The 24,379-nt window shown below is 43.5% G+C and overlaps 1 protein-coding gene across 7 annotated transcripts in view; it reads right to left on the bottom strand.

Moving 5' to 3' along the window:
* RFFL (ring finger and FYVE like domain containing E3 ubiquitin protein ligase) overlaps nt 1–23,309 on the bottom strand; it is a 33,032-nt gene extending 9,723 nt beyond the window's left edge. For 2 of the 7 annotated variants that reach the window (XR_005831011.1, XM_040614702.1), the window contains exons 1-2: nt 21,241–22,019; nt 2,665–2,855 (exon numbers count right to left, since the gene is read on the bottom strand). Coding sequence is in view for 6 of the 7 variants with exons in the window: in XM_040614702.1 (XP_040470636.1) it covers nt 2,665–2,855; nt 21,241–21,292 (243 nt within the window). In the remaining variant the exon portion in view is untranslated. Of the gene's footprint in view, nt 1–2,664; nt 2,856–9,253; nt 12,672–21,240; nt 22,029–23,182 lie in introns of those variants that run through there. The other 5 variants (XM_040614711.1, XM_040614728.1, XM_040614743.1 and 2 more) reach the window with 5 other exon arrangements.
* Nucleotides 23,310–24,379: the final 1,070 nt, after the last annotated feature.

The following is a 24,379-nucleotide window of genomic DNA, read 5'->3' as shown; positions in this document are numbered from 1 at the left end:
ACAGTCTCCCAGAGATACCAGGATGGGGATTGGATACACTTGGCTCTTCTCTGTATGCAGGATAAAATGAAAAAATGCCAACATTCAAGCTTTCACTACTGCTACTGTTGTTCAGAGCTTTTTTTTTTTTTTTTTCTTTTTAAACCTAGCTTGCCAGGAGCTTTTTCTGTAAGTATGCAAAGAAAAGCATCTTCCTGAAAATGTCAGCCAGTTTAAGGGACTGCAATCAGAAAATGGGGGAGGAAGGAATAACAATCTGATATATCCGCCGTGAATGCCTGCCACGGCTTTCTATCAGCAGAGAGGGAAATGAAGAATGCTTGTTTGAAATGTAAGAGATTTTGTGGAATCAGCTTGCTGCAGAAAACCAAGACCAAAAATGTAATCTAAGAGAAGGAAAACACACACAAAAAACTCCTGAGATATTTTTGCTACCATGATTAAATTTTACATCGTTTAAAGATGCTCTGACAGTTACTTAAAAGCATCTTTAAGCACATGCTCCATTTAAATGTCCCCTACCCTAATGCTTTTAGCAGGTGCTGTTCTCCAAAAACCAAAATACAATTATGTTCACATACCATCATTCTGGTTTTCGGTTTTGTTTGTTTGTCATTTTGGGGTTTTTGTAAGCAGTCTAGGTTATCCTTACGGTCACCAGTGCGGAAGAAATTAATTTTTATCCATTGTATTTCAGTACAAACCTTAACCGGACACTAGAGTCCAAAGGTATTGCGTCTCCTGGGAGAGAATGCAGTTTTCCATGCTCTCATTGCTGCAAAGTGAGATTTCATACACTTCTTGGTCCATACCAAGAGCATGAAAGAATTAGCACGGCTCACAAACACGTCGGTGTTTATGTATTCAGTTCTCTGCTAGAGACCAGGGCCTGACGGATGAGCTCTCACAGACTTTCCTGCCGCTGTTCAAGCTCTGCCACCTGCAGCCGTCTAGCTCAAGCCAGCCCCCAGGATTACTGTTCCCTAGTTGCGGTGGCAGAAGGGAGGTGGAAGGAAGGTTTAGGAGCTCCCCTTCACAGTACAGAATATAAACGTCAAACTCATTTTCACCTATCGCCTGCACTGAACGGGAGCAGCCGAGGCATACACTGTACTCTGCTGCCCCAGTTACTCCGCCAGCCAGCTCCCGCAGGAAAACAGGGAAGTCTGCCGGGGGCCAAAATGTCTTCCATTGTTTTAGCAGATCCTCTACAATTTGCACACCAGACCTTTACCTGGCCCCTGTCAGCATGTTCTCACATATCTGGAGCGGTGCTGATGACTCTGACACAAGACACTGCGTTAAAGACAGCTTAAATTAGATCATATATTTCAGAATGTGCTAGGAAAAATGGGACTACGGTTCCTAGAACTGCTACTGTATAATCCATATTAACTGGGTGAATTGTTTTCACTTCAAAAGCAGAATTGTCTACATCTGCTATTTGCTGCTATGCAGAATAGTAAGCACTGGATCCAGAATAATTCTTTTCACAAGTGTTTGTGAAGACACATCACATTAACGAGGACAATGTTAAAGACAAGCTATGCAGAGTCACACGCAGTGACTGCACCATTCCAGCTGACCCAGAATCTGTCCACTGTCCGAGAAAGTCTAAGCGTACTTACATACCCAAAATAAGTTACCATATATACCCAAACCTCCAAAATATATTATCAACATCTCTAGTGATTTCTGGAGCAATAACACTTCTCAGTGCAAAACTGCATAAACATCCCTGCTGTTTTGTGAGAAGAAAGCAGCAGCTCCGCCAAGGTTTACCGTTCCTCAGATACGCACCAGCACGCATACATAAAAAGTTGCACGACCAACCAATTCATGAATTTCCCCATCTAATCTAAAAGTGCTTTGGCCAAAATTCACCATAATTTTTAAGTTCTCACATTCTTCAGCTCAGTAACACGCTACATATAAGACACTAAAGCCACAGAACGTGGACGCTGAACAGCTTTCCTCACCAAAACATTTTTCAAGCAGCATTACAAGAACCATCGCCCCCAGATAATGTCCCAGGCAGGGTTTGCCATCTAATTAAGAAGTCTTGTGGCAAAAAATATTTTTTGCATCTACACGCTCACAAATGAAGTTTATAAACAAGATGAAATGGACTTGGTCTTTTTTTTTTTCCATTCAGTAATTTCTATGCACACCCTCAATAAACTCATGTGGCTTTTTAGCTTGAGCAACAATAGTTTAGAAGAGAGATATGTAGATTCTCCTTAACTGAAAACACAAACTGATTACTAAACTCCTTGCCACAAGTTTGTGGCTGGTTTTTTGTTGTTTTTTTTGTTTTGGTTTGGTTTTTTGTTTTTTTAAGTATAGTAGTGTTTTAAAATAACAAATTTAAAAACCGACGTTCAAGTTAATGCTGTTTAAAGGATTATAAACAGTCTGGGCATCTTTTTTCAGTGCCTGGGAAAGCCAAGTCTCCTGAAGGTTAACTACCACACTTCCAGTCATCTTTAAGCATGCCTGCTCATTGCAAAAGAATGACTAAAGACACAGGCAAGCTGCCTTTTCCCATATGCTATGTCCTCAAATCAGAGGCTTCTAACGTGCACCCATTTCTCTTCAAATTGGCTCTTTGTAATTAAATGGAAGTCAGATGGCATACCGCCAGAGAAGAGGTTTGCCACCCACCTTCCTCGAGGAGCTGCCGAAGTGCACCCCACACGCCTTGCAGCTCTGTTCAGAAGCAGTGGGAGACGGGTAGGAGCTGTACCCGGGGTTGGAATAGGCTTGGGCTCTGGCTCCTGGTTGCGGCTGTGGCTGCATCTCTTCAGGTGAGCCATCCAGACAAAACCAGTTACAGCAGCTTGCCCACATAGTAACTGCAAGTGGAAAAGAGACATATTGGAAATGACACATGAAGCAATCTGTCAGCTAAAGTGACAACAAAGCATAACGTGCATATTGAAATTTCCTACCATCCATTCATTTTTAACCGCGTGCTTGTAAGTTTTCATCTTTCCTCTAACTTACAAGCATATGCAAAAACCACACACCCAGTCCAGCACAGTAATGCCTTTGGTGAGACAGAACAAAGAAAGTTCAGGACAGTTATTACTGGAATTTCTTAGAGTTAAGAGATTACGGAGAAGGTAAGACAAATGTTATGTTCCAGCTGGCTGTATGAGACTCCACAATCAAGTTTGCTGGAACAGGCTGTCTCTATTCCATGTAAGCTGTAATACAATGACTTTTTTTTTTTTTTTTTGTGCATCAGGAAAAGCAAACAGAACTCAAATTATGCCTCATACATTATTTAAATAAAATCAGCAGCAAGCTCATAGATGGCTATTCTTCAATTTTATTCTCAATACCTCTACAGATTTACAGGTACAAATCCAAAAAGATAGAATAAAAGGCAAGGACAGTGGAGCCACTGATTTAATATATGCCAGTTCTCAACTGAATTTGCAGCATTACAAGGCTAAATCATCCCACAGCGAGTAAATGTCAGTAACATCAGGCAAAAAATAATCAAATACTAATTTCCAGTAACTTACTTGGGAAAACAATTGCATCTGAGACACATGTTACTTGTTTATTTTTCTTGTGAGGCAAATAATTATATATAAACATACACTTACCTAAAATCCTAACAGTCCAGTGCAAAATGAACAGTTTTAGAGTCTTCTAAGACCACCCATGCAGCAGTATTCCAGAAATACACTGCTATAATCTTGCTTTTTGGAGTTTACAAAGAAATCTGAATTCATCTGGGCATTCGGTTTCTCGAGCATACACCATGTGTCATCACTTACTGGTAAACAGAATACAAATTGCCTCCTCTGCATTTCTGCAGTCACACTGTATTCCTAGACTATGTTTCTTTTACATCTTAAAAACCAGGTCCATCACTGATGGTGTTCAGCAAACTGCTCAATTTTATAAACTTGTGGAAATAAAACATCTATCAGCTAAACTGCCAATTCATTTCTGTCACCTCAGTAAGTACTGGCACTGTAAAACGCCAGATTCCCAAGGGAAGGGGCTGGTATGAGCCCTAAAGGTTATTAGGTATAATATGCCAACATACTGTTCTGTTAATTTTTATTTAAAAAAAAAAAACAAACAACAAACTGTGTTAAGTCTTTTGGGTTGATGTACTTAAATTGGGAAGGTTTTGCACTTTGGTGCTGTTCCAGTATCTGTAGCTTTAGTAGCATCTTTAATCCTTTCAAAATCTAGCTGAATTTGGCTTGTCAAAGTTATGCTGTCACTGCAGTGGACATATGCCTTTCAAAATTCACAATGGTGAGCTTACCAATGAACCCTGCCCTGCAGGCTCAGCAGATTTTAATGTTTAAGTGAAAATCTACAGATTAATGACATGATAAACAATTCTTAGTGTAACTGATGTGCACAATGCTGTAGTGTGAATTGCACTGAGACTGGCAGCTAGATCTTAATAAATACATGGAGAGAAGCGTTCCATGAACAGAAATAACACGCCAACCATTTGTATTAGCTCTGCACTGCGACCAAAACACATAGTTTAAGGTATCATACATAAAAGAAACAATGACTCTTTTCCTGCACATTAATCTTCAAACTATTAGTCCCGCTCAGAAATAAACCCATCCTTTCTACTGCAAAAATACTGAATTTCTGTTTCAAACTATGCTGTTTGGAGGTTTAATTTGCTCCTAGGATTTGCAAATCTCAACAACATGAAAGCTGCACAGTCAAACAAGTATCACAACCTCCGCAGCAGTGGCAAACTGCATCCATAGTTAAGTTCCCTTCCTGTTTCAAGGACCCTGCAAACTGAGGGCCACCCACGATAACAGAATACACAAATGCTACTGCCTGCCCTAAAAACTTTGTTTTCCTAAAAAAGGACAGCCCACTAATTCACTCTGGAACATTGCAACATGTCAAATGTTGGGAATTAAAACACAAGGGAGTGTACAAACCAGGATAAAATAAGACAGAACTCAGCATTCAGCTGGAGTTGTAGTTTTGTGTAATTGCCAGGAAATGAAGAGGTTGACAAAAGGCTCAGATGTTGCTTTAGAAGCAGCTTAATCCTGCTCAACTGCAAGAGCATGGAAAGGAAACATCCACAAACTAACAACCAGGACCCTCCTCTGATCTGTACCATTTTTCCAAAGGTGTCTCCCATCTTTAAGAGAAAGGAGCACACAGAAACATGACAGCCATTCATACAACTCAGGCACACTACCTTCAGCCTGTGCCAGTGTATGTCAGGCTTTAATTGCTTAAGAACCTTTACATGTAAGTTTAAGTTTGGCCTTGCCTACATGCAGCATTTACACTGGCAAAGGTGCTTCACTGAAAACCACTTGGTGCTGCTGTCGATAGCCACGCAGAAACAGGCAGCCCTGGCTTCACCATCAGCATTTCAGGGTTCCTGCTGAGCACGTACTTCATGCTGTGAGCCGGCACTTTTGTTCCACCAGCAGCTCTTACAGCAAGCGGGACTCTCCTCCAGGCACACCAAGAGATTCCTGGTCAGCTCTCAAGGTGGCGGGGACAGCCCCAGGCAGTGCCACAGCCTGCCCCAGGGGCAGCTTAGGCTGCTCCAAGTGCAAGAAAAGGAGCTTGCAAATTTTTCCACCTCTGCCCGTACAGCGGCCATCACGCTCTGCGCCTCAGTCAACATCGCCCCAACTAATTTTGTTGGTATCTGCCATTGCCAAATTCCCAGAAGACCAATGGCTGAAAAGCAAGAATTACACAGTTGGTTACCTGGAACACACAGCGGATACTACATGGGAACTTCAGATGCTGCCACCAGTAAGGCAAAGCTTTGCTAACTGGCAGCTGTACCACCAAGCAGCTATGGCCAAGGCTTAAGATGTTGAAATGTTTCTGTGTCTGCCTACAGCTGCACTAAGAGAAGCAGCAATGCGGGTAGGATTCAGCAGGCGCTTCAAGAGGGGCTTTTCCTTGCTCTGTACAAGGATCAGCTTTAGACCTGAAGAAATAAGCACTACAGTAGGACAGGACTGGTAGCGGCAAGCAGAACGTCACAGTGAAATTTCAGGATGACACTTTCCCAGGTATCTCTACAATGTTTGCTACAGCCTAACCATTCCCTTATTTATTTTGTTACTCATTCAGAGATATGTGGTCAGGACCATTCAGAAACTGGTAATTCCTGTAAGCGATGCTTTGACTGACGGGTTCTTGTTACAGATGCAGCAGAGTTTGAGCATCGTAACTAGAAAGCACTGCCCTGTGCAAAGCCTGACAATCCTTTGCAGATGAATGGCTGTTTTGCATACAAGGAGCTCCACAATTACGCTGAAGTGACAAATAAATGCCCAGCCAAAAAAATATTACCAGCAGAAAGAGCTACTACTTTGCTGTGCTCCAGGGCTTGGTAAATACTTACAGTAACCTAGTATGAACATGTCAGTTTGGAAAAGTTAATGACACCAGAGATTTCAGGAATTCTCAAGCCACTTCTTGAATAAAAGATGTTGAATTACTGGCATGATGAACATTACAGGCATTACTGTTCTTCATTATTCTTGGACAGGGTGCTCATACTGACCCACAGGAGCCACAGATGGTAATTTTTAACTACACAAGCTTATTTTGGGGAAACTGAAAGCTCTGTGGCAGGCACTCAACAGATGACTTCTGCCAGCCAAAAACTACCCACCCCAAATTGTAACTGCATGTTGTGCTTGGAGCATCTGCAAGAGCAAAGGGAGAAAGAGCTTCAGCAAGGGTGGAGGTGCAGGATCAATCAGTCTGTCCCAGAGTGAAAAATACATCCACCCACACGGCAATCATCACACTGGGCTTGGTTTTGGGCAAGGTGATCATTTTATCTTCTTTCTTGAGTCTCTAAGGAAAACTCAAAAGAAATCCAATAAATGTTGGACAAGTCAAGGAGTTGCTTGCCCTGGTCTGCGAGCAAGACAGTGCTAGCACTCTATCATGCTCTGCTGGACTGCTTTTTTTTTTTTCTCCAGTATGAAGCTGTGAATGCCATGACTCTCATCACCAATTTTAAACAGAAGAGTGAAATTCATTTTACCACCTGTTCATTAACATATTCTGTACAATCACCATGAGTTTTGTATAAATTTGCAAGCATGATTTAATTCCAGAGGAAATACCAGTGATGTCAAAGTTTTCCTCCCATACACTGTTGAAGATAGTATTCATAATGCAAGCCTGGATTTTTGTACTTCCCATCTTCATTTTAAAAAAGTGTTTGAACTCAGATTCTCAATATATATGCACTTATTCATGCCATAACCTTGCTAGCCAGAGTGTCAGAGATCATTGTCTACATGCAGGATTTATTACACATGCTTTGTGGATTTTATCAAAGGGTAGGCTTTGGCTGTATGGGAAAACTGTGGTTTATGTTTGAATATAAAATTTCCCTTTAATTTTCCTAAGGGTGCAAACAATGAAGGGTTAGAACAAGCAAAAGGAACATCTCTCAGAATCACTGAGCTTTCTGCTCTGTACAATAAAGCTCTCGATGACTGTGTCTGGCTTCTTTTCGTGACTGCTCAGGAATTTGGAGGCTAGAATGCAGTAGCACCACTGAGACAAGGGATCAAAAGGAACGAGCTCCCATGATCAGCTGAGCTTGCTCCCACACAAGGAGAAGCCACAGCAACAAGTACTCCCTCCTCCTCCGGAGAGGCCTTCAACCACTGGAACACCAGGGCTGATGACCCTCAAGGCTACTGCAGGTGGAACAGAGTGCTGAAAAGGGAGGGAGATGCAAGACAAACAGCAGCTTTGCTATGGCATACTTTCCTACAATACCATTTGGTCATTAGCTCTATCAGCTGCTCTCACGCTTCCTCATTTAGAGGAAGACAGTTCACCATGGTGAGCTGCTTCTCTATTAGCTCCTTGAACCATTAAGCTCCTTCTCCTATCTTATTCAGCAAGAGGCCATCCTCCTAGACTACAATCTTACCACCTTTCGGAATCCCGCTATGATCCCTAACTGCCTTCTCCTGTTTCTCAGCAGTTTCCAGACTACTGCACTGCCCCACTCTTCTCTCTCCGCCTTCCCCCCACCCTTTGCCCAACACCAGATAACTGCCAAACTGCAGAATCCAGTAGGGCCTGTGTGCTTCAAGTAGAGATGCTATACAACAATGTATATCCAACCTGTTATCCGTTGTGTGGCCTCCACAACAGCAAAACCACATTCACTGGTACGACACAACTTCCAAGGCAACACACCAGGACTGGGATTAATGCTATTTAAAAAATCAGAAGTTTCATTTCAAGTAGCTTGAAGATCACTAAAATCTATTCAGGAAGCCAGAAAAGGGCAGTGTGGCTTAAAATAGCTATGTCTTACTAAAGCTCATCTAAAATTACTATTTTTATATTATTAATCCATGCTGTATCCCATGCAAAATCAATCAGATCCCACTTTCATGAATGCCGTTTTGAAATCGTTAAAGTATTTAATGAGTTAACCAACTTGGTGCCTCATTAATAGCATTTGTACAGCTGCTCATTGTTACAATTTACTTTTTTCAGTAAACACGCACTGATAAGAAATGCCTTGCTAAAATTAGTTTCACTAATAACCTACCACTTAAAAAGTTAATTCAGACCTTCCTCGGTCAAAAATCAGTATTTACTTGATAACAGAGCTATAGAATAATCTGCTCAAATGACATTTATGCATAAATTTTACGTTTATCAGCCTGCTTCACAGACATACAGACCTGAATTACAATAAAGGGGAACAATCATATGTTGGGACAGGTGGAAAAGTCAGAAAATTAGCCATTCGCAGGAGGCACAAGGGAAGGAGGCAAGCTGCCTGTGCAAACACAGCATTTGCAGAGTTGGTGTCTTAACCAGTACAAAGCATGAGAAAAGGAAAAGCGGGGACCAGCCCTGGCTATCCATCACAAAGCATGCAGATGTAATTTGCTATACACAACTGGATGGAGCACATACAATTTTTACCTAGGGAAAGAAAAAAAAATGTGGTTTGAATAGAGGTACTAGTTCACATGTGCCCAATGTGACAGCGTGCACATCTTGAGAAAAGAAGCAAATGAATATCAGCATTGTATCACAGCTAGAGACATGAGTATTCAGGGAGAAGAGACAAGAAATTTTGTTTTGGAGGAAGGAGACATTTTTCCATTTTGTTCTGTGCCTTCAAAATGTCTGGAGACATTTCACATCTCTGATCATTTCAGTATGCAATACCAATAATCTTTACAAAGAGAAATATATGATTGCTCACCAGTCTGATCAGCAACTTTGATGTCAGTCTAAAGCTTTACAGGTGAGAAACTGGCCAGCTACGAAGGCAGAGGACAGAATATTTGGGTCAATCTGCACCCAACCAAGTGTCCAGGTAAGTTTTTGTGGCGTCTTGGTCAGGCTTCTGCGTATCCAAGCGTGCCTACGCCGTCAGGCACGTGAGGGCAAGCAGCTGCACTTGTGCAGCACCTGCATGCTCACACCCTTGGGCTGCTTTCCCCGAGCAGAGCCAGTGACTCTGGCACCCCGTGCCCGTACGCCGTCTAGACCTTCCCCGTCGGCTGGGGACAGCACACAGCTGGTAGTTCAGCTTGCGCCTCCTGGTAATCCATCTTCAGACCCTCTTTAATACAGCATGGCACAGCTGCATCTCTGCTTCTCCACCTCGGAGATGCCTTCAAAAGCCTCTACGTGTCAATGCCAGGTGCCCCGGGAGGCAGGAGACAGCACATCCCAACACATCCAGCCAGGAGCCAGATCAAGGAGTGGTGGCACACAACTGGATTCAGCAGTGCGTGCGCTTGCTAGGTGCGCTGCTTCTCCAAGCGTGCGAGCCCAAAGGAAGAGAATTTGGCGGCGCACCAGCATTTTAATCAAGGAAGTGACATCCATTTACCACAGAGCAGAAAGTAAACAGCGTGGCCCGCAGGGGCAGGGTGCAAAGCAGCACAGGAAAAAGCTGGAATGGGGCCACAGTAGTTCAGCACAGCCAGCCACACACAACTTCACTGAAATGCTATCACCTTAAATTATTGCTGAATCCGAGAGAAGTACCAAAAGTAACTTCCTAGTTACATGGTACAGACGAAACAGTCATGCAGTCAAAGATCCTTTTATACTGCTAGAACCCGGGTTACATTGGAGTAAATTATTTGCAAGGTAAGCCTTTAGAAAATTTGATTAAATGAGAGGAAAATGAAAGAAGTTCTCAAATACATGAAAAAAAAAATACAGTGGGTATTCTAAGAGCGTTCTGCAGCTTTATCAGTGTTTACCAGCATGCTCTGTTACAAGTAAATTGCAAGCTTGCTCTCAGCAAGGCTTGCTGATGTTGTTTGTTAGAAGATTTAACAGCTAGATCTTCAGTGAAAGTGCCTTTACTCATCAGCAAATCTCACCAATACTGTTAACAAGCACAAAGGATCTAAGCTTCAAGCACCTCTTCAAAACTAGAGAACTGCAATTTTCATTTTAAAACTGAGAAAATAGTTTTAGAAAGCTGTGTGATTTACAAAACATTACACAGGAAGCTAATTCCAAAGGCAGAAACAGACATCCTCTCACTTGACTCCCATCCTTGCACCCGAATCGCAAACAGCGCTCGCCCACTTTCTCTCTCCATTGTAGCACAAGTAAAACCAAACAATTTTTCCCAATTTTAACATGAGAAGCTTAGAAATCCTGTCTTGCTTTAAAAGGAATTGGGTTCCTGGGGTGTGTATTATTTCAATATAAACTGCTTATTACGATCCAAAATTGCACTTTATATATTGAAAAATATTTAGATAAAAAGTTCTTCTTGCTGTTAACTGTAATTAGGTCTCTAGACATCTGCCAAGATGAAAATTCAACAACAGCCTTTCTCCTTTGCAAGGCACTGACATTCTTTCACCAAATTAACACAAAACAACGTGATTAATGAAATCATGTAACTAGTTTTAGAAAATTATTTCTCTTGCCCAGTCTATCTTAATTCCTTAGTCCCATACCTCTTCCCAAGTAACGTGCTGTGACTTCCAATAGACTATCTCCCTTTCACTCTCCTGCTATGCTGAAAAGCTATTAAAAAAGCCAGTGCGCTCTTTCACACTCATATGGTATTCATCAGCAAGACAAAATTAAGTCAGCTATAATATATAGCATGAACCAAGTCAGAAAGAGAAGAACGAGCCCTGGAGAAGTAAGATTCCAGAGTACTCCGTTTTATTACCATTCCCACCCTGCTAGCACCCTGAGTAGGTGTACCTGTGTGTTTATCCTGTCCCACACACAAAAGTGGCAGTGAAACTAGAAGCTCTGTCAAAACGTGAGCAATGAGCAGTCCAGGAATCTAGGCTATCACCTACCATTTCAATCAGTGCTTTTCATTACAGGGAAGAAGGTTAACGCTGGCTTGAGCTCTGATTTTTTTTCTCTGTTCGTTCACACCTCCATAAGTCCTGCTTGTATTTAGTTTCGGTCAGCTGCTGTTGCTTTTTTTCCAAGCAGCAGGTAGCTGCTAAAATTGTAATTGCAATATGTAGCAATAAATTGCTAAATGAAAACCTGAACGTTTAAATAACTGTGTCGCTTCCTTAACCAGCTCTGTTCAAGGGAGGTCATTGCTCCATACTCTCCAGACTATCTCAAATGCCACCTAGACCATACTCTTCCACGACAGCCACACGGCAATAGCTGGGGGAGGTTAGCTGCATCTGTGCCCACCTGACAGCCAGAAATGGTCTCCACAGGCAGAATATCAGCTTTTCAGGGGATCTTCCTCCTGATAACGCTACAAATACCTCACTTGCTTAGCAAATTTTACATTGCTCAGAACAGGAAGTTGCTCAAATTAAGTTTCTGCTGTGCTGCAAAAGACTGCTGTGAACTAAACGACTTCAGCACTCAGATATTACAAACAAGCAGGAGCAGTTCCACAATTTAACCAGGGACATCAAGGGAACAGCTTTCACCATGGAAGAAGGTATCCACTGTTGGATGGTTTTAATGATACTGTTCTCCTTAATGGGGGGAATGCAGGGAGCTGGAGAAAAAAGGGGAAGAGAAAGCATGTCAGTTTGTATTTTCATCATATTGCTACAGTTCCCACTTCAGATAAAAAGAGATGAAGCTATTTCCGTTGAAATCTCTGGCCCAGGAGGCCTATGATGACAGCTGCACATCTTGTCTCATTGTGCCTGGAGGTTTCTCTCCAACTGGATAAATTACATATTCATCAACAGTTCATCTTTGGAATGATGCACAAGCATATGGGGACAGTGGAACAGAGGAGAAAGAGTCATTATCCCAGACAGAGCTCCTGAAACTTATAAAAACCTTATCCCCAATTTACAGAGGCAGGGGAGGGACACAGAAAACAGGAGGCATCTCACTACAAATTGCAGCAATGTACACAGAAACCCGCTATCCCACCTGGTGTGCAAGGATTCAGAGAGATAAAGCACTCTAAAGCAGCTGTTCCCAAAATAGAGACAGTTATAAACACAGCCTTAAGTCTTGCAGCGTTACTCATCCAACAGCTGAGCTTGGGTTGGAGGTGGTACAGTATCAGTCAGAATTACATTAAGTTTGTCTGAAATTGGGGTTGAATTTAGCACTAATGCTCTAAAGACTTCATGCTATCGCTGTCTCTCAGACACCCAGAATCGAGGGTGTTTGCTGATAAGCTATACCACCAGTTGGAAATCCTGTAAATTACTTTTCATGGCAAGCTTCAGTGTTATTTTTAAACAGTAAACTTCTAAATCCCTTTCCCCAAAAAAAATCATAAGACAGCCCCAAAATTCCTTATACACAAAGACTACTCTTCCCCCCACCCCACCCCTTATTTCAGCAGCTGTTGGTAGAAAAAACAACCTAAACCCCATGGAATTTATGCATGTGGAAAAGTGCACGTGCAGTAGAATTGCACACAACAAAGATCTCTGCAGGCTCGTAGGGAACCTTTAACCTATTTAACTGTAGCCTGAAAAAAAAGATCATTTTTATTTGGCTAGACTGAAAAAGATCTGAATGTATATAATCAAGGCACATCATAACAAGTACAAACACTGCAGACTCATTTTGTAGCTATGCCTATTCCAAATTAATCTGAATTCAAATCCAAACTAGGTGCTGAAATAGAATAAAATGCAACTGCATATTATTTCCTTCAGTAGACATGTACAAAGACCAGCACATACGTCACACACACAGTGTGGAAAGCTCTGTCCCCCCAGACTGCAGAAATACTTAGGAATTTGTCAGCAGTTAAGGAAAGGTCCAGGATGTTGAACACAGCACTGAAAAGCAACAAACCTGAACACTAAAATGTTACTGAGGCAAAAGGTATCACAATAGAAAATGGTCAGTTTATTTATGGCTTAGTCACCTCAACTGCAGACAAGGAAAAATACCCCACCCTCATTTGAAGTAACTTAGTACGGGTGAAACAGAGAGCGACTTTGAAGTTGCACTCTTAAAGCATATCCATAAATATTAACTATTATTTTTGTGCTAATCTCCATTTAGCACTGAAGCGTTTGAAATTCAACATTGCTTACATGCAGCCCTGGTTAAGAGCCTGAAAACTGAGGGAAAGGTCAAGCCTTACCATCCAGTGTATCAGCAGGACTAGCATGAACTCCTTACAGCATTCCCAGGAGAGATGTTGTGAAAAATCCCATTTCCAACCATCTACAGTGTTTGTTTCAAAGATTCTAAATTGGTTTCTTTACCACTTGCCCTTGTTCAGTTGCCATGCCTCTCTTCTGCCAACCTCAATCTCTGCAGAACAGTAACGACTAGGAAACCCAATCCAATGCAGACCAAAATCTGGGCTTTTCCCCATATTTTTGGCTACCAAGTTGAAGGGCAACATCCCTGAAATTCTGCAAGAGCTCGCACAGGAGCTGAGCTACATCATCAGTACAAATAATACAAGTAAATATTTCGAACTAAAGCCATGACCCCAAAAAAGCTAATTTTCCTTTATTGCCATATCTGTATACATATAGTATGGCAGATCATTAAAACTGTCAAACATTTTAAGCACCTGTGTGAAGGGCCAACAGCAGCAGCAAAGGCACAGTTCACCTGAAACTGCTGCAATTTATAAGTGTTGATCCAAGCAGAAAGTCAGGATTGCATTGAATCATTCTTGCATCCAACTTGTACAAAATTTATTTAAAAAAGAAGGCTGAGAGGATACTAAGTATTGAAAGCTTCAAACAGCCTTTAAGGACCTGCATCTTCTGGGTTCCCTACCTTTGCCATGAGGAGGAAGTTTCCCGTATATGGCCCAAGCCGACAAGCAGACGAGGGTCACATTTCAGTTCACAGCTTTTGGCAAGCCCAAGCATTCAGACATTATGAGTCAGTGCTCCAGAAATCAGTGGGGTTTATAAACCAATAAATCTATTTCATTTTGGGTTTTTAGCTTGCCTTGGGGTTTTTTTCCTCAACCTTTGCAGTACACAGGCATCACCACATTTTCATTTTGCTTCTCTGTAACCGGGAAGAGCACCTCTCTTTCCATTCTGCGTTTGTTTGCTTTGTAAAATGACAGACAAGATTTTGTATTAGACTAAATCCTGGTGGTGAGGCATTCAGGAAAAAAAAAACATACCGACCATCATGGAAGTTGGGAACAGATACTATGCATCATGTACTTTCACACAGCCCTTTAACAACAAAAAACACATTTTTTTTTTTAAATAAAGCCTCAAAACATCTTCACTTCTATTCTCAGATCCCAAATAAATAACAACTTATCTGACATTTCAGCACAAGCAGACTAGGACTTCTGCTGCTAAGCTGCTCCCTGCGACACAATCTTTTCCAACACTAACCTGATAACATCAACATGAACTTTCTTCTGTTTTGAGTTCTACTTTTCTCAGTTCAATAGTTCAGCAGAAACTGCTCCATTTCTGACTACACATACAAAATCACATACCAGTTATTCCTATTTAAAAAAAAAACAAAACACCTAAAGTTCAGCAAATTCCATTGGGTAATTACTTTCAGATTAGTGATGGGATAAATAATATGGGACAATTGGGGCTGAGGATTTTTTGTTTCATTTTCTAGCTCTGTTACGGAGGCGCTGTGCATCTGGGCCACTTCAATCCTCTGTGCCTCAGTTTTCCATATGTAAAATACAGGTCATACCTCATCAGGGAACACAAGCTAATTTTTCTTTTCTTCAAAGCAGTACTGTATTCATAATAGAATTAAATACTTTCAGAGAACTATCACAGCTCACAGTAGTAAGGCATTTCTGGGAAGAAATGCTTGTAGTGAACAAGTCCCTTGCACTTTTGCAAAGCATCCTAACAATTTAACATTGGAACAACACACACAAATATTAAATAAAAAAAAGGGACAAGATGACAATTTTGAGGCCAACTTTACACTTCATGTAAGTGCAAAAGACAATGCAAGTCCAGTTTTTTGGAGGGTTTTTTGTTGTTGGGGTTTTTTTGGTTTGAACTCTACAGCATGCAGAATAAAATATTGCTCAAAAAAGTTTGTTTTTACTTAATGGGGCATTTTAACTTAAAAATAAAAGTTTCACTGCCAAATGGGGCCTTGTCAAAAAGAAAAAACAACCCACCAAAAAACCAGACAGACATTCTTGGTACTTGAGACAAGAAAAACGTCTGAAGGAGGCAGCACACTATCAAATTGCTGTTTAGAAAAACATCTAGGATTTTTAGATTTTAAATCTGTTGTGAATGTTGTAAAAATTCCCTTTTAAATAAAAGTTCTGAAGGTTCCAAAAATATTTTTAGACTGCTTCCTCCATAACCAAGGATTAAAGCTGATCAGTCAAGTATACAGTAGACAGTAATAGTTTACATTGTTTTCTTCACATTTGCTTTTATTAGGGGAATTTTTAGGAAACACTACCGCGCATTACAGATTTAATTTCAAGCTTGCATCTGCTATTCCAAGCAGAACAATGAAATCCGTAGCTCCTATTATTAAGAGCCACATTCAGAAGTAAAAAACAAAAATAAACTTAGGCCTCCATAACAATCTCTTACCAAGTTACTTCAGTTTTTAGCAGAACACCATTTGGAAAACACCGACAAAGAGACAGGACTCCTTCCAAGAATGATCATCTTACTTAACTTAGACAAAGTAAAGCCTTTCATTAATTAGGCTTGGGTTTGGCCTACATTCTGTTGTATGAAAATACTTCATTATATGCAGTTGAACACATTGTTTGAAAATGTGATAAAATGGCATTTCGCACAACAAAAGGTGAAGGAACTAAAACTGTATTAAATATTATCTCTAAAATAGACATTCTGAAAATCTTTAAATAGGTTTTCACCCATGGAAGAGTTCAGAGATGGTATCAGCCCCATTCACGACGATCAGATAAAGCTATTTGCAGATGTAAGATGTCTCTGAAGGCAGACATCAGCAGATAAAAAGAAATGCTGCAAGTACTTTGTTTTTAAGTGCATTATTTTGCTATATACAAGTAGTAATTTACTGGTGCTTTGCATTCCAGCTGCATTCTCTATGCACATTTTGTAGGCATTGTAATTCACTCCTGAAGCTCCAGCAACAAGCTGAACAACATATTTCCGTTCTTTTCAGGAATTTCTTACTTCACACAGAAAGACATTCTTGGTTTCATTACTTCCATTGCAAAATCTCTGTCTGTGATTTGTCTTCATGGCAGAGAAGCAAATAAGAAGCAAGAAGTATAAATAACAACAGGAATGGAAAAACCAAGAAGTTTGTTGAAAAGAAGGCTGAGGTTTGAGGTTTTATTTTTACTAAATACCTACATCAACTCCCTCTCACTTCTCTTCTATACCAGAGACAAGATCTTACTCCTCTTACCCAAGAGCCCTTTGCACAAAAAGATGCACAATGACAGATGAGATTTGACTATGCCAGCAAGTAAATACATGATTACATGCAACAACTGATAAGCCTCTCAATCCCAGAAACATAAGGTACGAATTAATGCGACTATCAGCCTCTGACTGGAAGAAACCTGTGTTCTGAGCTCTGACAGCATAAATCAGTCTCTATATAAACACTAGTTTCAATTTCTGCTTTTTTTGATTATATAGTCAAAAGGGACTTTGAAATCGACACTTTATTTGGAATCTGAAAAATAAACTGTTTCCAAAGTATTTTGTAATGCTTGTATAATGGCCTCAAGACAGCCAGTAATTTAGACAGCTGTGCGACTAGCCACAGAAGCTGCATTTTAGAAATCGCCCTTTTTTGGAACAATTGAAACTTTCTGCAGGACAAAGTCCACACACAGAGAGCAGTGTTTCCCTGCAAGCATACAACAGTTTCATTATTGTTTAGCTACCAAAAAACAGCTCCAACAATCTATCAAGCTTGACATCTTATCCGTCTGCTGCTAGCCCAGAACACAGGGCATATATAGGAAGAGGCTCAAGGATTCAGGAAAAAAAGTTATTTTGTAAATCGAAACTGAGAAACATTTCCCTTCTTTTAATGGTGAACTTGCAATTTTTAAAGCCTGTTCAGGAAACCATGGGCCTGTTTGATCTCCACATTATCAAACCCAAGTATCTATAAAGAAATCTATTCCATGAGATGAATAAAAGCTCCATTTTAAGATATGTATAAAACAAATTCAAAGGCAATCCTACAGAAGAGGGATTCCTCACTGCAACAGAGCATCAGTACCAGTTGCGGTTCCAGCCCAGTCGTGATTATTTTAACACCAAACTAGAGCAGAGCACTAACTTGCTGTTCACCAACCAACCCTCCCTTCCTGGGAACGCTGCCACTCAGTAGTTTTCCAAATAACTGTGGCTCAGGCAAAGTCCTCAGAAGCACCAACATTCTCATGGAAGAAAACTTACCAACCTTGCGGAGCATGTCCTTAAACACAGCACTGGAGAAATTATTAATCTGTGTGATTCCAATGACTCCAAGTGGCTGGGTGAATGAAACATGGAAGTCATTCCCTGATGCCAGTGGCAACTGCTTTCTAAGCAAGGTATTTTAACATCAACAAAAAGTGGTGTCACATCAGTTTCAGTCTGGACTTCCACAGGCTGCAATATTATTGTTTCTGACTCATTTGGCGAGCAAGCCAAACCAATATAAGCTCATGCACATGGTAAGTGGCATTGATTCAATGATGCCACTTGTGACACTGCAATTTGAAGTTTTCCATGTGTATATAAAGAATATAAAACACCCAAAGGAACTGTCTGCAGCAGGGGTTCCTATGCAACAAGCTACTCCCAGAAAACAGCATTTTAAATTTCCCTGTTTAAAATCTCACCTAACATCAGTCTAGACCATTCAAAGTATACTAAAGTATACCTTGTAGCTTAAGTATATTCTTATCAGCATATCCCCCAATCTTCCGAATACAAATAAGAAGATGGCAGCATAAAAAGAGCTTATGTTAAATCAATGTTTTATTCTCCGCTTAAATACAATGTGGAAGTTCCTATTCCAAGACTGTGGCAGAGAAGCCAGAGGGCATTAGTGAAAGAAGCCTAATTAATATTTCTGAGTAAAGTGAGAACCTCAAGAGCAATTAACATGAAAAAATTGTAGATTTTACAGACACTGAGAAGAATAATCAGTGTCTCAGAAAGCAACAATTCTTTTTAAAGAAAGTCCCTTACGGGAACATAAATTAAAAAAGCCAAAAAGGATTTTCAGAGGTTAGGATAAGCCATCTCTCAGTTCTGAGGGAACTGGCTGAGAGAGAAGGAAGCAACTAACACTAAATTTGAATTCTTGATCTGACAGTCATACTCTTGTTCCCCTAAAGAAAACTTTTTTCAACCTTGCAATGTTCTTTGAAGACTGAATAATCAGCTTTGGAGGGACATACCATCAGGTGGCTAGAAGACCTGGCATGCAGATGAGTTCAGTTTCTGACATCAATTCAGCAGCGATGCGATTCTCCCCACCCGTGAAACAGAGATTACACTTATTCATCCCTGCAAAGCATTCCATGCTCCCTAAATGACAGCTGGTAGAGGTTCAAAGTACTAATTTCTGGCTTCTTGTAATGACAGTCCCTGGGAAGCAGAGGAAGACAAGCTTGATATGGGGAGAGACAGATAGGCACTATCAAGACTAATGACTGGAATTACTTTGGGGAGCAGGAGGCGGGCTGGGGTTTCACGATGGAAGCAGGCAATCAGGAGAGGGCTGGAGAAACATTTGCACCACATGAATACATTTTAAGTACAGATGACAAAGCGCAGGCAGATAAATAGCAGTGTCAATGCAGCAGCACAGACCTTACCGTACCATTGACCGCAACACTTCCCTGAGAAGCTAGATCAATACTCAAGTATTTAGCCCACACCAGGCTGCTAGCAATATTCAGGTAATTTAAAGCCATGCTGTGCTTGTAGTCAGAGCTCACACTAAGGAAAAGTACTGAGTTCCCTCGGTTTTTAATATCCCATACCATTAGATCCTCTTTCCCTGGTCAGCAGCAGTTCACACGCAGTTGTGTCCAAAAAAGGGACACATGCGCACAATTATCTGCACCTCACATTATCCTTCTGCCTGCAAAGAGTTTTATTAAGCACCAAGTACTTGGTTCAGCATACTTTCTAATTTCTTACCTTTGGGTAAGAAACCTCTCTGTCCCTCAGGCTTTGGAGAAGAGACACTCTGAGATATCCTATGTATATATGAAAATGCACTCTTTCTATAAGGGATGGGAAGGTAGCCTAAACCTAATTAAACACAAATTTTCCTACATGTATTACAGTGAAACCAACACACACTAGATGAGGACAGCATTTTAGCTGGCTAGACATGAGGACACAAAGCTGCAGTACTGGGTCAGACACACAGCCTGTCTAGCTCTAAAGCCTGCCTCCAACGCAGGTCCAGGTGAGTCACAGGCAAGCACACAGCTGTAAGAACATCACAGCAGATGACTGCATGAAAATCTGCTTACACCCTTCCGCCATGCAAAAGGTGGTTCAAAGTCTAAAGCAGAAGTTTTAATAACCCTTCTATATATAGCACTGGCAATTCAAGAGAAATCACACTCTAGCCTGATTGAAGAGTTTATAATCTAAGTTGTTACAAGCAACAAACCATGGTACAAAGTTGCATAACAAGTGAAAATTACACAATAAAAAAAACCCCACAAACAAAAACCAAAAACAAAAAACAAAGCAACACAAAATCATACAGAAGTCAACCACAATAAAGAGAAAACTGAAAGCCTGGAGAAAAGAAGATACATTTCAGTCAAACTCAACTAGTGACCACCAACCCCAAAATATATTTAATATATATTACTCCTTGTATACTCTTACTGCAGAGTATTGCTTTCAGCTCTCATTCCAAGTTGACTCCTAAGAGCCTAATCACATGTACCTGACAATGAGAAATATTAAGCCTCGCTGAAAGTCAGCCTATCTTTTCTACCCTACAATTAAAACACCATACTTAAATGACGGCTTTAAAACTAGTCAAATTCAGCATAAAACTTGAGCAATTCAATTGCTACGAGCTGAGTGGGTATGCAAACAGGGTGCTGCAGCCAGGTAACTCTGCACCCAGCTTCACACAGCAGAGAGAATTGCCCATAATTAAAAACACAACAAAAGCCAAAATAAATTGGTTTGTTTCATTAGACCCAGTTGTTCTACCAAAAGCAATTATGTTTACAAAGAATGAATGCAAGATCCCCCTCCCCATCACTGTGAACATAAAACATGTTAAGGACATAACAGTCTTTGATGGGTGGCAGTAGGTAAATTCAAGGATCTGGAATTAGTAGGAAACAACATTTAATGCTCACAGCTTTCTGTTCCACTTCTTGGCCCTGGAAAAGGCAAAGGGTTAACACACTTTTTGTTTCATGTAATCATGTATATGCCTTAATGATAATTTATCTTAAAATTTGAGCTTTAAAGTTTTGAAATACAACCTACTACAATGTAATGCTAACTTACAGTGCACCTGTCATTTCTCATCCTAATGAAATGGAGCACTAAAAAATGCATTTTGTAAATCTGCTAAGCTCTTTACCAACTCCATAGTCAGGTTAGAAAGAGCAGAACACTGCCATGAAACAGTTCTCCAAAAACAACATCCAAGACCTCCTGCCCTACCCATGGAAGGCAAGTTCTGCTTCAGAGAGGAGGGAGAGGAGGAAGTGAGCTCAAACAAAACACACGAACAAAACCTTTTTATGTCTCAGCAAATTAAACATTACCCTGAACATGTCTTAATCAAAGAATCATAAAACTTACTTACCTCTACAGTATCTGAGTAAGCCTGTCCACCCTTGCACTGTTTGAAAACACATGAAACTATCAAGTGCAACAGCTTGCTTATCACAGGGTCAAAACATTGAGCGCATTCATCCTTAGCTATTTTGCCAAGTCCCTGACCTGTAAAGGCTCAGGCTGGACTGCGTGCACGTTCTCACCAGAGTGAGTTTACATTTATTAACCTGCAATCACATACTGGAATACCGGCAAGAAACTGATTTGCTGATACATCAACCCTTTCTCCACAGGAAGCACCTTGACCAGCTTACAGGAACAAACTGTTCTGAAGAGCACTTGAGTACTTTATTTTCTGAACTCCTTTTGCCTTCTGTGGCAAAGGACGGACCTGCACAGCTTTCACACTGCTGCACCCCCCCGATTTCGAGCAGAAGCAAGGCAGGGTTCCTTGTTAAGAAAATAACTTGGGTCCTTGCCACCAAGGAAGCATCACCCACCCCAGGTTCGCTGCCACCGTACCAAACCAATTAGTACCTTAGGCATGCTAAAATGCAAAGAGACAACAATTTAAGCAAGGAGTTGTACTGAAGGCTGGCGCTTATCCAGAATTCCTCAGTTCTCACTGCATTTTGAGCAGAACTTACTAAAACTCAAAGTGCCTTTGGGAGCATAACTCCGAAAAGGAAAGTGTTTCTAAATGCCACTTTCTAAATGAGAAAGGAGGCTGTACCCCAGTCCCAGCCGGCCTCATCAGGGAAACCCTGCAGGCACTCCGTGGGAGGGAGCCCCTTTACCTCATCTCTCCAAAACTAAAATCCAGTGGCTTTCATCCTCCCTCCAGCCTCTCCCAGTCCCCCTGCATGCCCTGGTCCCAACAGCCCTATTTTCCCCCTGCCTGGTGCCCCCCAGGCCATAGCAGCCCCCTCCTGCCCCACGTCCCCACACTTGACATCACCCTCAACCCACCATCGTTCCCCCACCCCACAGCCCCTTGGTAACCCTCAATGGCGACCCCACTGCCCCACGGCGCCCACATTCACCTGCCTCCCCCTCCCCTGCACACTCTCCCTGCTCGGGAAGCCCCCTCCCTGCCCCTCACCCCCAAACCCCGGCTCCCCCCTCACGGCCCCGCGCCCCCAAACCCCGGCTCCCCCCACACGGCCCTGTGCCCCCAAACCCCGGCTCCCCCCTCACGGCCCTGTGCCCCCAAACGGCCCTGTGCCCCCAAACCCCGGCTCCCCCCACACAGCCCTGTGCCCCCAAATCCCGGCTCCCCCCTCACGGCCCCGCGCCCCCAAACCCCGGCTCCCCCCTCACGGCCCCGCGCCCCCAAACCCCGGCTCCCCCCACACGGCCCTGTGCCCCCAAACCCCGGCTCCCCCCTCACGGCCCTGTGCCCCCAAACCCCGGCTCCCCCCTCACGGCCCCGTGCCCCCAAACCCCGGCTCCCCCCTCACGGCCCCGCGCCCCAAACCCCGGCTCCCCCCTCACGGCCCCGCGCCCCCAAACCCCGGCTCCCCCCTCACGGCCCCGCGCCCCCAAACCCCGGCTCCCCCCTCACGGCCCTGTGCCCCCAAACCCCGGCTCCCCCCTCACGGCCCTGTGCCCCCAAACCCCGGCTCCCCCCTCACGGCCCTGTGTCCCCAAACCCCGGCTCCCCCCTCACGGCCCTGTGCCCCCAAACCCCGGCTCCCCCCTCACGGCCCTGTGCCCCCAAACCCCGGCTCCCCCCTCACGGCCCTGTGTCCCCAAACCCCGGCTCCCCCCTCACCCCCAAACCCCGGCTCCCCCCTCACGGCCCTGTGCCCCCAAACCCCGGCTCCCTCCTCACGGCCCTGCGCCCCCAAACCCCAGCAGCCCCCCCAAGGCCTCACACCCATACACCTCCCCCCACTTAGCAGCCACGGCCCCACCTCCGCCGGCCCTGGCAGCCCCCCCAACCACTGGCAGCACCCCAGCCACCTCACCTGCCTCCTTCGGCAGCCCCGTCCCGGAGGGGGCGGCGGGGCCGGGCCGCGGGCGACCCCGGACCCTCCGCTCGGCGCGGCAGCGGCGCTATGGCAACTGCCCACCGCGGCGCCCAGCCACCGAGCGGCCGGCCAGAGCGGCGCCCGGAGAGCGGCGAGCTGCAGCGCAGCGGACGGCGCGCCCCCGGCGGCGCGGCGGCTTCACTAGCGCCCTCAGCAGGCCGAGAGGGCAGCGCCGCCCGCGGGGCGCGGCGGCTCTGAGGGCCAACGGTTCGAGACCCGGCCCGGGCAGCGCGGAACGGAGCTTGCGGGGGTGTCCCATGGGTTTCAGAGGAGTTTCTGCTGGGTGCACAGGTCGTAGCTGCATCACACGAGATGCATACATATACATACAGTACACCCATAAACAGATCTATACACACAGCCATATACATGCAGACATGTACACCCCCATATACAGATACACACACACATATATGCACACAATACGGATAAACACACACTTATATATGTATTTTATGCATATCCAGCTCAAATGAGCCCTCAGTGCCAAAAGGTATCGCCACTGCTTGGGGCGAGGGGTGCCCTGTCTGCCTTGGGACAGGTTGTACCACCTGCTCCAGGCCTTTCCAGCTGTTTTCCAGCTGATTTAGGCACCAGGGAAGAGCAGGGAGAGGGGATGTCCCCTGCACGCTGGCACAGCACCCTGCTCCCAGGGCTGCAGAAGTGCCCGTCTGAGCACAGAGGAGAAAGGCTGAGTTAGGATTTTTAGGTCAGGAACCCCTTTCAGCTTAATTTTACTATGCAAATTCAGAACAAATCAGCTTGAGTAAGAAGTCAAGTTTTTCCAGATCAGGTAACAGATTCCCATAGCCTGAACCTTTCTGCTGTCCCCGCAGTGAGCAATAACCAGCACCCACAGCAACACCTTCCTTGCAGCGATGCAGCCAGAAATTCAGGACATCGCTGTCACCCACCCCCTCACCCCCTGCAACTTGCCACCTACCTCAGCAGCCACCCCAGGAGCTGCCACCAGCAGCTCAGCCGTGCCCCGTATCACGCGTCTTCCCCGACCTATCCAGCTGTTTCCCAAGAGGGCACAAAACCTCCTGCAGCTGCAATTAGCTGATTGCCACGGAGAGAAAATCCCCCCAAGCACAGCTATGCCCGAAAGCCTGGGATAGCTGGCCTTGGAGG

The sequence above is a fragment of the Falco naumanni genome, chromosome 1, assembly GCF_017639655.2.
Source record: "Falco naumanni isolate bFalNau1 chromosome 1, bFalNau1.pat, whole genome shotgun sequence".
Lineage (NCBI taxonomy): Eukaryota > Metazoa > Chordata > Aves > Falconiformes > Falconidae > Falco > Falco naumanni.
Note: the sequence above shows the minus strand (reverse complement) of the source record. Positions and strands in the feature narration are given on the sequence as shown.